This window comes from Vanellus vanellus (genome assembly GCF_965231255.1).
Source record: "Vanellus vanellus genome assembly, contig: HAP1_SCAFFOLD_70, whole genome shotgun sequence".
NCBI classification, from domain to species: Eukaryota; Metazoa; Chordata; class Aves; order Charadriiformes; family Charadriidae; genus Vanellus; species Vanellus vanellus.
Window position 1 is genome coordinate 34,015 of NW_028128467.1, and position 14,443 is coordinate 48,457.

Genomic DNA, 14,443 nt, shown 5'->3' on the forward strand with positions numbered 1-14,443 from the left:
TCCTTGCACCCCAGGGGCTGTGTGCCGGGGCAGGGACTCTGCCAGGGTCAGCTCTCCGCCTGCCCGGGGAGCTCCCACGGAGCTTCTGTGGGGAGAAGCAGTGGGTGGAAGGAGTGACTGCCAGCAAGGCAGATGCCTTCTGTTGCTGAGATGGACCCGTGTGGGTCAGGGCTGCTCGGGATCCCCATCACCCCCAGGACATTTCCAGAGGGCCCTTTTGAAGAAGGACATCGAGGCACCTTTCCCCTGAAAGGGAACAAGTCTGTGCTGTGGGATTTCTCCTCTCGGGTGCTGGGTGGGCAGTGGGAGGTGGGAATGGATTTCTCCTTTACGAAGAAGGCACAGAGACCCCCATTCTCGTTAGCACTTCCCTGAACCCCTCCTGAGCCCCCGCACACCCAGAGATGCCCCCGGGCAGCGCTGTGCTGCCAGGAGGGGTCTGCAGGGCAGAGCTGAGCACACAGCGGGTGTGGGGCACTGGCAGGGAGGAGACCCGGGGGCAGAGAAGCAGCTCCAGGCAGGGGCAGCTCCTGGCAGCCCAGACATAGGCAGGGACAGAGAGGGAGCTGCTGCCAGAAGTGCCCAGGCAGGGGGGATCCTGGCACCTCCGGCCACCCCATGACCTTCAGACAACTTCTCGGCAGGAAGCCTCTGCTCTCCTCTCACACCCGCCCCACAGCCAGTGGGTCCAGAGCCCGAGATGCCTTCTCGGCAGCTGCACCTGCAGTCAAGGAGATGTGTGATTGTCCTACAAGTGATGCACAACATAAAAGCAAGTGCCCTGCAGTGTCTCTGTCTGGAGACACTGTCACTGAGGAGAAGGCTTCACTGCACGCCTGTCTGACTCCCTCTCCTCGCTTCCTTTTTTCAGAGCACAGACGCATTTCTCCTTGTTTCCCCACCCCTCTATTGAACTCTGCATCTCAGGAGTTGGGAGGAGGTGTGGGTCAGCTTCTCTTCTGCCTCTGACTCTGCCTCTGACTCCTGCCCCAGAGGTGCCCTCATGGAAAGTAGGTGTCGAAGCAGTATTTTACCTGATAAGAGAGAGTGTCACTGAGTTTGTGGGGTTGGGAATGAGCTGGGTCATTCCTCATTCAGCTGTGGGAGGGGGATTTCTGTGAGGAGTGGCATGGGGATTTCCTCAGAGAAGTCTCTCCCAGTTTGTCACTGCCTTTTCCTCCTTGGACAGGTCCCCCTGCCCAGAGGCAGCAAATGTCCAACAGCAGCTCCATCACCCACTTCCTCCTCCTGGCATTGGCAGACACACGGGAGCTACAGCTCTTGACCTTCGGGCTCTTCCTGGCCATCTACCTGGCTGCCCTCCTGGGAAACGGCCTCATCATCACCGCCATCGCCTGCGACCACCGCCTCCACACCCCCATGTATTTCTTCCTCCTCAACCTCTCTGTTCTTGACCTGGGCTCCATCTCTACCACTCTACCCAAAGCCATGGCAAACTCCCTCTGGAACACCAGGGCCATCTCCTATGCAGGATGTGCTGTCCAGCTCTTTTTCTTTCTCTTTTTTATTTCAGCTATTTTCTCCTCACCATCATGGCCTATGACCGCTATGTTGCCATCTGCCATCCCCTGCACTACGGGACCCTCCTGGGCAGCAGAGCTTGTGTCCACATGGCAGCAGCTGCCTGGGGCAGTGGGTTTCTCAATTCTCTCCTGCACACGGCCAATACATTTTCACTGCCCCTCTGCCAGGGCAATGCCATGGACCAGTTTTTCTGTGAAGTCCCCCACATCCTCAAGCTCTCCTGCTCACACTCCTACCTCAGGGAAGTTGGGCTGATTGTGGTTAGTGCCTGTTTAGCATTTGTGTGTTTTGTTTTCATTCTGCTGTCCTATGTACAGATCCTGAGGGCGGTGCTGAGGATCCCCTCACAGCAGGGACGGCACAAAGCCTTTTCCACATGCTTCCCTCACCTGGCCGTGATCTCCCTCTTTATCAGCACTGCAGTGTTTGCCCACCTGAAGCCCCCCTCCATCTCCTCCCCACCTCTGGACCTGGTGGTGGCAGTGTTGTACTCGGTGGTGCCTCCAGCAGTGAACCCCCTCATCTACAGCATGAGGAACCAGGAGCTCAAGGATGCCCTGTGGAAACAGGCCCAATGGACGCTGTTTCACCGACAATAACCTACTGCCTCTTCTCCGCACATTGCCCAGAGTTTATCTTAGACCACGAGCCTGAAGTTTTCTCTCGTGATAATCCTGCTTATTGATATTTTTCTGGGTTTATACTACTTTTTCTGAGGTTTGATCCTACTGGGTCTGACCCTTGCACAACACTGAGTCAGATGTAGCTGGTCAGATAACAGCTCTTAAATGAAATGGGATGTCCCAGGTAGAATAGGGAGAAAATGGAGAAATGGGAAAAAAAAGACATGGGCTGAGATAAATAATGTTTAAAAGAACAGTAACAGAAAAGATACTATTACTGCTACTACTACTAATAATAATAGTAAACAAAATAAAGTGATGCAAAACAAATTGCTGTCACTTCCCAATGATTAACTCCACAGCCTGTCCGGAGACGTGATCACCGATCCCTGCCCCCCTGCTAACTCCCATTTATATACTGAGCATGACGTCTATGGGATGGAATATTCCTTTGGCCAGCTTGTCTTGTCTGTGGCCCCCCACCTTCAACAGGAAGTTGAAAAAGTCCGTGACAATATAAGCATCACTCAGCAACAACTAAAACAATATGAGTTAGCAATGTTATTCTCATAGTCAATCCAAAACACAGCAGCTACCAGGAAGGATATTAACTCTATCCCAGGCAAAACCAGAACAGCGTCCACCCCTTATTCTATACCATCTACCTCATGCCCAGGACTTACACTTTTCCATAAATCACCACCATTTTCCTGTCTTTGATATATGTATATATGCACACAGATATCATTCCCTTAGTCCATGGCCCATCCCACTGAAATGTCCATTGAGTTCATTTAGTCCATGACTTTGGGCTCCATCTGTTGTAACTGTCTTTCCCGGCAGGAGATGTGGTGTGTGGTGTTGAATTGTTGCGTGCTGCATCTGGAGCTCACAGCTGGTGTAGCCGGCAGGGCCCATGCCCATCATCTGTGGGTCACTCTCACTGTAATATCATGGCTAGAGCATACGACAACTGTAGTAGTGATGGCATATAGTGGTAATTTAGCAATAAATATCATATAATTTGATTCATTGGCCATTCTCACCAAAATCAAATCCCCTTGAGGAACACGTCGGTCATCCCCATCCTCCCGCATCACCCACCAAGTGCACCAAGGGCCCTAAACAAAAGAAATCCCACGGATAGGATTGCCTTTGCCTGTATCAGGAATAACCCGGATTTTCTTCCCGAACATATTCTTCATGTGCCCTGTGGGGACTTTATCTCCTTCCACAGGATGGAAAAGTTCTCACCGGGCAGGGGCAGCTCCATAGCAGATCCTCAAATGTTACCTAACCAGGTGTCCTTTGCTAAATGGGCATCCCAGCATTTGAAGGTCCCACCACCCATGGCTCTCAGTGTAGTTTATAGCAGTCCGTTGTATCGTTTGATCTTCCCAGAGGCTCGTGCATGGTAGTGTATGTGATACACCCACCCAATTCCATGCTCTTTGGCCCACTGAATGCTCTGCCTGTGGGATGAGGGTGTGCAGGCCCCGTGGCAGGCAACAGCGCCTGGCTCCGAGCACTGCCTGCTGACAGCTCGCAGGAACAAACCAAGAATGGCATCATTGCCCTTTGGGCAGTGCCTGCTGCGACAGGGCAATGGGTAATAGTTCTAAGGTAGAAGAGGGTCGATTTAGACTACATAGAAGTCTTTTCCTCTGTTTTACCAGGTAGAGAAGGGAGCAGCCAGAAACGGACTCATAATGCATGTCAACTCCTGGCTACGTGGCTGGTGCTATCATGAGGGTTTTTGCTTTTATGACAATAAAATATGAACATGGCCTTTTAGAGAGGGATGGGATCCACCTGTCTAGAAGAGGCAAGGGAGTCTTTGGCAGCAGGCTGGCCAGCTTGGTGAGGCAGGCTTGAAACTGTCACATCCAGCTGGGCAATAACCACAGCCAACCAGAGCAGTGACAAATATTCCTTAGCGGACTCCCAAGGTGATATCCAGAAAGCCAACCACCTCCACTGCGTGTACGACTGTGATGGATCCTCTCGCTCTCCTCCAGGGAACCTGCATGCTTGATGACCTCTCTGAAACGCCTGTACACACGCAGCGTGGTTAATGGACAGGAAGAATTACAGATCTGTGTGCGGTCACAGGGCCATGGTTTCATTGCAATTACAGAGACATGGTGGGATAGCTCGCAGGACTGGAATGCTGTCACAGATGGCTATGTACTTTTTTGGAAAGACAGGCCAGCAGGGTGAGGTGGTGGAGTTGCTCTCTATGGGACAGAGCAACTGGAACTCATTGAGCTCTGCCTGCAGCTGGATGAAGAATGTGTTGAGAGCTTATCGTTAAGAATTAAGGGACAGGCTAATGTGGGAGTCACTGTTGTGGGTGTTTACTACAGACCACCAGATAAGGAAGAGGAAGTTGATGAGGCCTTCTACAGACAGCTGGAAATAGCCTCATGGTCACAGGCCCTGGTTCTCTCGGGGGACCTCAGCCACCCTGGTATTTGCAGGAGAAACAACACAGCCAGGCACACAGAGTCCCAGAGGTTTCTGCAGAGCATTGATGAGAACTTTCTGACACAGTTGGTGGGGAAACCAACGAGGAGAGGTGCACTGCTGGGCATTTTACTGACAAATAAAGAAGGACTAGTTGGGGATGTGAAGGCTGGGGGTAGCCTTGGCTGCAGTGACCATGAGATGGTAAAGTTCCGGATCCTGCGTGGAAGCAGGGCAAAATGTAGGACTGGAGCACCTCTTTTATGAGAAACAGCTGAGAGAGCTGCGTCTGTTGAGCCTGGAGAAGAGAAGGCTGAGAGGGGATCTCCTCAATGCTTATCAATATCTAAAGGGAGGGTGTCAAGAGGATGGGGGCAGACTCTTTTCTTTGCTGCCCAGCGAAAGGACAAGGGGAAATGGGCACAATCTGGAACACAGGAAATTCCATCTTAACACAAGGATAAATGTCTTTACTTTGAGGGCACCAAAGCACTGGAAGAGGCTGTCCAGAGAGGCTGTGGAGTCTCCTTCTGTGGAGATATTCAAAAGCCGCCCAGCTGCATTCCTGTCACACCTGCTGTAGGTGACCCTACTTTGGCAGGGGGGTTGCACTAGATGATCTCCAACGGTTCCTTCCAACCCCTACAATTGTGTGATTCTGTGATCCTGTGATTCTGTGATCTTCTATGTTTTCCGTTGGCCAAAGGGATTCCCCACCAGTGCCCACGGATGCTGCCCTGTCTCTCAAAATTGCTCCATTAGAGCTTGCAGTTCCCTGCACGTGTCCTGAACCACCTCTGGCACCTCAAATGTCACCCGATGTTTGCATCGGAAAAGCTCCCTCCTGGCCTCTGTCTCCATTGCTCACAGGGCAGCTCAGAGAAGGAGCTCACTCTGATTTTGGGCAGCTGAACTGAGGCAAGAGGAATCCCCGCTCCCGTCTCCCCAGAGCCTTCTCTTCTCCAGGCTGAACAACCCCAACTCTCTCAGCCTTTCCTCACAGCAGAGGTGCTCCAGCCCTCGGAGCATCTTTGTGGCCTCCTCTGGACCCACTCAAACGGGTCCATGTCTGTCCTGTGCTGAGGGCTCCAGAACTGGAGCAGCACTGCAGGTGGGGTCTCACCAAAGCAGAGCAGAGGGGCAGAATGCCCTCCCTCGACCTGCTGGTTATGCTTCTTTTGATGTATCCCAGGATACCGTTGGCTTTGTGATCTGCGAGCGCACATTGCCAGCTCATGTCCAGCTTTTCACCCCCCAGTATACCCAAGTCCTTCTCGGCAGGGCTGCTCTCCATCCTTTCATACCCCAGGTTGTACTGATATCAGGGATTGCCCGAACCCACGTGCAGGACCCTTCACTTGGCCCTGTTGAACCTCATGCTGTTCATACGGGCTCAGTTCTTGAGCCTGTCCCGGTCCCTCTGGATGACATCCTGTCCGCTGGGAGTTTCAATCGCACCATTCAGCGTGGTGTCATCAGCATACTTGCTGAGGGTGCACTCGATCCCACTGCCTATGTCACTGATGAAGATATTGAACAGTACTGGTCCCAGTATGGACCCCTGAGGTTCACCCCTTGTCACCAGTCTCCATCTGGATGTGAGGCCGTTGACCACTACTGGATGGGACTATCCAACCAGTTCCTCATCCACCGAACAGTCCACCCTTCATATCCATGTCTCTCCAGTTTCACAGAATCACAGAGTGGTCAGGGTTGGAAGGGACTTCTGGAGATCATCTAGTCCAAGCCCCCTCCCAGAGCAGGGTCACCTACAGCAGGTTGCACAGGATAGCATCCAGGCGAGTTTGGAATGTCTCCAGAGTGGGAGATTCCCCCACCTCTCTGGACAGCCTGTGCCAGTGCTCTGCCACCCTCAAAAGAAAGAACTTCCTCCTCATGTTAAGATGGAACTTCCTACATTCAAGTTTGTGCCTGTTCCCTATAGTCCTATCACTGGGCACCACTGACAAAAGACTGTTCCCATCCCCCTGGCACCCTCCCTTTAAGTATATATAAGCATAGATAGGGTCCCCCCTCAGTCTCCTTTTCTCCAGACTAAAAAGCCCCAAGTCCCTCAGCCTTTCCTCATAAGAGAGGTGTTCCAATCCCCTCATCATCTTTGTAGCCCTTTGCTGGACCCTCTCCAGCAGTTCCCTGTCCTTCTTGAACTGGGGAGCCCAGATCTGGACACAGTACTCCAGATGAGGCCTCACCAGGGCAGAGTAGAGGGGGAGGATGACCTCCCTCGACCTGCTGGCCACACTCTGCTTGGTGCACCCCAGGATGCCATTGGCCTTCTCGGCCACCAAGACACATTGCTGGCTCATGGGCATCCTGTTGTCCATTGGGACATGCTGCTGCATGTTCCCCCAAGATCTTCCTTTCTTCCAGCTGGACAAGCCCAGCTTTTTCAGCTTCTTCTCACAGCACAAATGCTCCAACCCTGACCACCTTGGTGTCCCTCCACTGTACGGGCTCCAGTTTACCAGTGTCTCTCAGGCATTGCAGCGGGTCAGAACCTGGGAGAGTGTTCTGGATCTGTTCTCAAATGTGCTGAGCCCAGGGCGGTAATCACTCCCACTGGCTGTGCTCCTGTTCCTACCACCCAGGATGCTTTTGGCCTTTGCTGACGGCTCCATGTTTTGGCTAATGAAACCAAAGGACCACCAGAGCCTTTCCTGCAGTGCTGATACCAACCTAGGCAGTCCCTGCCCTCTGTCACTTCAGGCCCTTAGTCAACCTCAGCGAAAGAACTTTAGATCTGTCCTTGTTGGATAACATGATGTTACTGTTGGCCTGTCCTTCAAGCCTGTCTAGGTCCCTTGGGATGGCAACCCTGCCCTCTAATATAGTGTCTGCTCTCCTCAATGAGGTGTCATCTACAAATGGTATAAAAAAAGCATTTTGTCATCTCCTTTGGGTAATTAAAAGCCCTTGAAACATGGTGGAACCCGACTAGATACATCCCTCTGGGCAGAACACTATGCGTTCACCACGTTCTTCCAAGCCCGAGTACTGATCTCAGTTATTACCCATCTACTTATCCACCCAATCAGACCATAATGTCCTAACTGGACACAAGAATACTGTGGGGAATGAGGCTGATAGCATAGTGTTCGGCGCACAGTCTAGTTGGAGGCCTGTAAGTAGCAGTGCTCCCCAGGGGTCAGTACTGGCCAGTCTTGTTCAACATGTTAATCAACGTCCTGGATGAGGGCACAGAGTGTACCCTCAGCAAGTTTGCTGACATCTGTTGGAAGGGTAACACAGCAGGGCATAGGCAGTCCAGGAGGTTCTTGGATTGTATTGACGACAACTTTTTTCTCCCAGTGGTAGAGGAGCCAATGAGGAGAGGAGCTCTGCTGGACCTTGTCCTTACCAACAAGGAAGGGTTGGTAGGCAGTGTCAAGCTCAAGGGCAGCCTGGGCTGCCATGACCATGAAATGGTCGAGTTTGAGATCCTCAAGGCAGCGAGGAAGGTGCGCAGCAAGCTGACCACCCTGGGCTTTAGCAGAGCTGACTGTGGCTCCTTGAAGAATCTGCTTGGTATAGTGCCATGGGATGAAGCGCTGGAGGGAAGAAGGGCCCAAGTAAGCCAGTTAATATTCAAGGCTCACCTTCTCCAAGCTCTGGAGTCATGCATCCCTACAAAGAAGAAGGCAGGCAGAAAAGCCAGGAGTCCTGCATGGATGAACAAGGAGCTCCTGGACATGCTCACAAGTGAAAAGGAGGCCTATAGGGGGGTGGAAACAGGGGTGGGAAGCCTGGGAGGAATACAGAGAAATTGTTCAAGCAGCCAGTGATCGGGTTAGACAAGCTAAAGCCCAGATAGAACTAAATCTGGCCAGGGGCATCAAGACAAACAGAAATCCTTCTTTAAGTATGTCAGCGAGAAAAGAAAGACTAGGGAAGATGTGGGCCCTCTCCGGAAGGAAATGCAAGAACTGGTCACCCGGGACAGAGACAAAGCTGAGGTCCTCAATGACTTTCTTGCCTCAGTCTTCACTGGCAAAGACTGCAGCCACAATGCCCATGATGCAGAGGGCAAAGGCAAGGAGTGGGAAAATGAAGAACTGCCCACTGTAGGTGAAGATCATGTATAAACCACCTGAGGAACCTGAAGGTGCACAAGTCCATGGGACCTGATGAGACACATCCGCGGGTCCCGAGGGAACTGGCAGATGAAGTTGCTAAGCCACTGTCCCTCATATTTGAGAAGTCGTGGCAGTCTGGTGCGCTTCCTGCTGACTGGCCAAGGGGAAACATAAGCCCTGTTTTCAAAAAGGGAAATAAGGAAGACCTGGGGGACTACAGGCCAGTCAGTCTCACTCCTGTGCCTGGCCCGATCATGGAGCGGATCCTCCTGGAAACTCTGCTGAGGCACATAGAAAATAAGGAGGTGATAGGTAGCATCCAGCATGGCTTCACCAAGGGCAAGTCATGTCTGACAAAATTTGATGCCCTTCTATGAACGGGTTACATAGTCTATGTTACATGTCTATGTCCTTTGCCATGCCAGCCTTTCCTACCAGGGTAGTGTTTTCAAATCCTATGAAAAAGAACACTTGCATCTTCTCCAGGTCCTTAAAAACATGATAAACAGGGCAGGTGGCAGGACAGACCCTTTCAGGAGCTTTCAAGCTAGATGCCTCAAGGCAGAGTACCACGCATTGACCACAGACCTCTGAGCCCAATCAGCCGTCTGGTTAGTTACCCATCTACTTATCTACCCATGCAAGCCATGACATCCTAATTCGGGCACAAGCATACTGTGGGGGAAGATGCTGAAAACTTTGCTAACTTCCAACTTAAAAGACCAGCACTGCTCTCCCTGCGCTGAGCAATCGTTTTCTTCCATCACAGGAAGCAGAGAACGGTGGGACACAAGCTGCCCTGGGTAAATCCAGGGTTTCAGACACCCACAAATGGGTTCTGAGCGGACACACTCTGGGGCACAGCCTTGAGTTCCTCTGCTTATCCGTGGGCCATTTTTCTAAAAGAGCATGCAATATTTGGATGCTGCCAGTCATCAGGGAGTTCCCTCCCTCAACCTCCATGGCCTTTCAATGATTACGGAGTGTCATTGAATACGCTGGCACATTGGCTTACCCTGTCATCTCCCTCAGCTGCCACCCCTCCTGTCCCATAGACTGGTAAGGATTGTCTTAGTTAAGGTGACTTGGGAACAATCCACTGCTGGTGGCGTTCCTCCAGATTCCTGCCCTGAAGTCTCAGAGCTCTGGGAGACCTTGCTGGGGCAGAATGAGGCAAAGAGGATGTAGAGAATCTCCGATATAGCTCCACCTGCTCTATGAAACTCAGCAGTGGCCACACAGTGGCTTTGTTTCTCCTTGAACACTTCCTGAAGGAGTAAGCACTCATTCTGGTGCCCTTGAATTGCCTTTCAGGGTTAGATTGAATTGCGATCTGGACTGTACCTGAGCTTGGAGGAGGCTGTCCTTGAAGACCAGCTGGACTGAGCTCTGCCACCATGTCACAGCTCTGTCTGCCACAGGAACGGCTCCAGCTCGTCCTGTCTGTGCCCCTGTCTGATATCATTGCTGCACGTTTGGGCTGAAGCCCCCCAGCTGTGGCACAAGGCAAACAGTGATTTGCCATAAGGAATCCTGGTACTAACAGTCCAACACCCTGTGTGTGCTACTGATGGGACAAGAAGAGGGGTTACTCATGGCCAGCTCTTCTGCTGGGAGAAATGACACAGATGGAAGTAAGTGTCTCTGCGCAGATGAGGGAGGGAACATGAGAGATTGCATCAGTCTTTTTCACAGGCGGTTCCCCTGGAGCCCCAGGGACACCTCCAGGGAGCCCAGAGGGGACAGAGAGAGTGCCACCGTGGGCTGGTCCTCTGCTGCTGAGCTTGGCCGGGCTGCTGGGCCGGAGGGAGCTCCTGACAAGCAGGCAGTGCTGCAGAGAGACAGCTCTGCCCAGGAGCAGGGCTGGGGACACTGCCTGCAGGCAGAGAGGGGAGACCTGCGAGGCAGAGTGAGCTTAAAGGCAGTTGGGAGTGGGGGGTGCTGAGAGCTCACTGGGGCAGAAATCTTCACCGCCCTCTGTGTGGTAAGTCTCAGGGTGCCGGGCAATGCAGCTCCAGTTCCTGGAGGGATCTCCTCAAGCTGGTCCATCTGAGAGCTGCTGGGCTCTGTCAGGAGGACTGCACCCCGGGGCTGTGTGCCGGGGCAGGGACTCTGCCAGGGTCAGCTCTGCGCCTGCCTGGGGAGTTCCCACGGAGCTTCTGTGGGGAGAAGCAGTGGGTGGAAGGAGTGACTGCCAGCAAGGCAGATGCCTTCTGTTGCTGAGATGGACCTGTGTGGGTCAGGGCTGCTCCCGGATCCCCATCACTCCCAGGACATTTGCACAGAGTCCTTTTGAAGAAGGACATCGAGGCACCTTTCCCCTGAAAGAGAACAAGTCTGTGCTGTGGGATTTCTCCTCTCGGGTGCTGGGTGGGCAGTGGGAGGTGGGAGTGGATTTCTCCTTTGTGGAGAAGGCACAGACACCCCCGTTCTCGATAGCACTTCCCTGAACCCCTCCTGAGCCCCCGCACACCCAGAGATGCCCCCGGGCAGCGCTGTGCTGCCAGGAGGGGTCTGCAGGGCAGAGCTGAGCACACAGCGGGTGGGATGGGCTCTGGGGCACTGGCAGGGAGGAGACCCGTTGGCAGAGAAGCAGTTCCAGGCAGGGGCAGCTCCTGGCAGCCCAGACACAGTCAGGGACAGAGAGGGAGCTGCTGCGAGACATGGCCAGGCAGGGGGGATCCCGGCACCTCCTGCCATCCCCTCACCTTCAGACAACTTCTCCGCAGCAAGCCTCTGCTCTCCTCTCCCGCCCACCCCACAGCCACAGGGTCCATGGCCCGAGATGCCTTCTCGGCAGCTGCACCTCCAGTCCAGGAGAAGTGTTTTTGTCCTACAAATGATGCACAACACAAAAACAAGTACCCTGCAGTGTCTCTGTCTGGAGACACTGTCACTGAGGAGAAGGCTTCACTGCATGCCTGTCTGACTGCCTCTCCTCACTTCCTTTTTTCAGAGCACAGACGCATTTCTCCTCGTGTCCCCACCCGTCTGTTGAACTCTGCATCTCAGGAATTGGGGAGGGGGTGCGGGTCAGCTTCTCTTCTGCCTCTGACTCTGGGAGTCCTGCCCCAGACGTGTCCTCATGGAAAGTAGGTGTCGAAGCAGTATTTTGCCTGATAAGGGAGCGTGTCACTGAGTTTGTGGGGTTGGGAATGAGCTGGGTCATTCCTCATTCAGCTGTGGGAGGGGGATTTCTGTGAGGAATGGCATTGGGATTTCCTCAGAGAAGTCTCTCCCAGTTTGTCACTGCCTTTTCCTCCTTGGACAGGTCCCCCTGCCCAGAAGCAGCAAATGTCCAATGGCAGTTCCATCACACAGTTCCTCCTCATGGAGTTTGCAGAAACACGAGAGCTGCAGCTCTTGACCTTCGGGCTCTTCCTGGGCATCTACCTGGCTGCCCTCCTGGGAAACAGCCTCATCATCACTGCCATCGCCTGCGACCACCGCCTCCACACCCCCATGTACTTCTTCCTCTTCAACCTCTCTGTTCTTGACCTGGGATCCATCTCCACCACTCTCCCCAAACCCATGGCCAATTCCCTCTGGAACACCAGGGCCATCTCCTACGGAGGGTGTGCTGTCCAGCTCTTTTTCTTTCTCTTTTTTATTTCAGCTGAGTATTTTCTCCTCACCGTCATGGCCTATGACCGCTACATTGCCATCTGCCATCCCCTGCACTACGGGACCCTCCTGGGCAGCAGAGCTTGTGTCCGCATGGCAGCAGCTGCCTGGGGCAGTGGGTTCCTCAATTCTCTCCTGCACACGGCCAATACATTTTCACTTCCCCTCTGCCAGGGCAATGCCCTGCACCAGTTCTTCTGTGAAATCCCCCACATCCTCAAGCTCTCCTGCTCACACTCCTACCTCAGGGAAGTTGGGCTGATTGTGGTTAGTGCCTGTTTAGTCTTTGGGTGTTTTGTTTTCATTGTGGTGTCCTATGTGCAGATCCTGAGGGTGGTGCTGAGGATCCCCTCACAGCAGGGACGGCACAAAGCCTTTTCCACGTGCCTCCCTCACCTGGCCGTGGTCTCCCTATTTATCATCACTGGAGTGTTTGCCCACCTGAAGCCCCCCTCCATCTCCTCCCCATCTCTGGACCTGGTGGTGTCATTTCTGTACTCGGTGGTGCCTCCAGCAGTGAACCCCCTCATCTACAGCATGAGGAACCAGGAGCTCAAGGATGCCCTATGGAAACTGACCCAATGGACGCTGTTTCACCGACAATAACCTGCCACCCCTTCTCTGCACATTGCCCAGGGCTTATCTTAGATCATGAGCCCAATTTTCCTCTTGTCATAACCCTGCTTATTCATATTTTTCTGGGTTTATACTACTTGTTCTAAGGCTTCATCCTACTGGGTCTGACCCTTGCACAACACTGAGTCAGATGTGGCCGGTCAGGTAACAGCTCTTAAATGAAACGGGATGTCTCAGGTAGAATAGCGAGAAAAGGGAAAAGCAGGGAAAAAAAAAAAAAACAACCATGGGCTGAGATAAATATCGTTTAATAGAACAGTAACAGAAAATAAAAGCAGTAGCAGTAACAACAACAATAATAATAATAAGTATATATAGAATAAAGTGATGCAAAATATATTACTGTCACCACCCAATGATCATTTGCCCCGCCTGTCTGGAGAAGTGATCACCGATTCCTTCCCCCAAGCCAACTCCCATTTATATACTGAGCATGACGTCTATGAGATGGAACATTCCTTTGGCCAGCTTGTCTTGTCTGTGCCCCCCCACCTTCTACGGGACGTTGAAAAAGTCTGTGACTTAATATAAGCATCACTCAGCAACAACTAAAACAATATGAGTTAGCAATGTTATTCTCATAGTCAATCCAAAACACAGCAGCTACCAGGAAGAATATTAACTCTATCCCAGGCAAAACCAGGACAGCGTCCGCCCCTTATTCTATACCATCTACGTCATGCCCAGGTCTTACACTTTTCCATAAATCACCACCATTTTCCTGTCTTTGATATATGTATATATGCACACAGATATCATTCCCCTAGTCCATGGCCCATCCCACTGAAATGTCCCTTGAGTTCATTTAGTCCATGACTTTGGGCTCCATCTGTTGTAACTGTCTTTCCCGGCAGGAGACGTGGTGTGTGATGTTGAATTGTTGCGTGCTGCATCTGGAGCTCACATCTGGTGTAGCCGGCAGGGCCCATGCCCATCATCTGTGGGTTGAAGATGTCGATCTCAAGACAATTCCCGGGTGCCAGTTGCTGCAGCCACTTCTGGTTCCATCACTTCTGCACTTTGCTCAGTTTCATCAAAGTTCATTCTTCATTAATTTAGGTCACTTTCACTGCAATGCCATAGATAGAGCATATAGCAACCGTATCAGTGATGACATATAGTGGTAATTTAGCAATAAATATCATATCATTTGATTCATTGGCCATTCTCACCAAAATCAAATCCCCTTGAGGAACACATCGGTCATCCCCATGCTCCCGCATCACCCACCAAGTGCACTCAGGGCCTTAAAAAAAAGCAATCCCACAGATAGTTTTGCCTTTGCCTGTGTCAGGAATAACCCAGACTGTCTTCCCAACGATATTCAAATCCTCAAATGTTACCTAACCAGGTGGCGTTTGCTAAATGTGTATCCCGACTTTTGAAGGTCCCATCACCCATGGCTCTCAGTGTAGTTTATAGCAGTCCATTGTATTGTTTCATTTTCCCAGAGGC

At 52.2% G+C, this 14,443-nt stretch overlaps 1 protein-coding gene and 1 pseudogene across 2 annotated transcripts; both read left to right on the forward strand.

The window, feature by feature from the left end:
* The first annotated feature begins 1,212 nt into the window (after positions 1-1,212).
* Positions 1,213-2,144, forward strand: LOC309684418 (olfactory receptor 14J1-like; annotated as a pseudogene). Its single transcript has one exon. The product of its transcript is annotated as an olfactory receptor 14J1-like (transcript).
* A 9,878-nt stretch (positions 2,145-12,022) lies between these two features.
* On the forward strand, positions 12,023-12,958 carry LOC309684419 (olfactory receptor 14I1-like; the record flags this gene model as incomplete). Its single annotated transcript, XM_082500340.1, has 1 exon — positions 12,023-12,958. The coding sequence occupies one exon, from the start codon at positions 12,023-12,025 to the stop codon at positions 12,956-12,958; it is 936 nt and encodes a 311-aa protein (XP_082356466.1).
* Between the last annotated feature and the right edge of the window lie 1,485 nt (positions 12,959-14,443).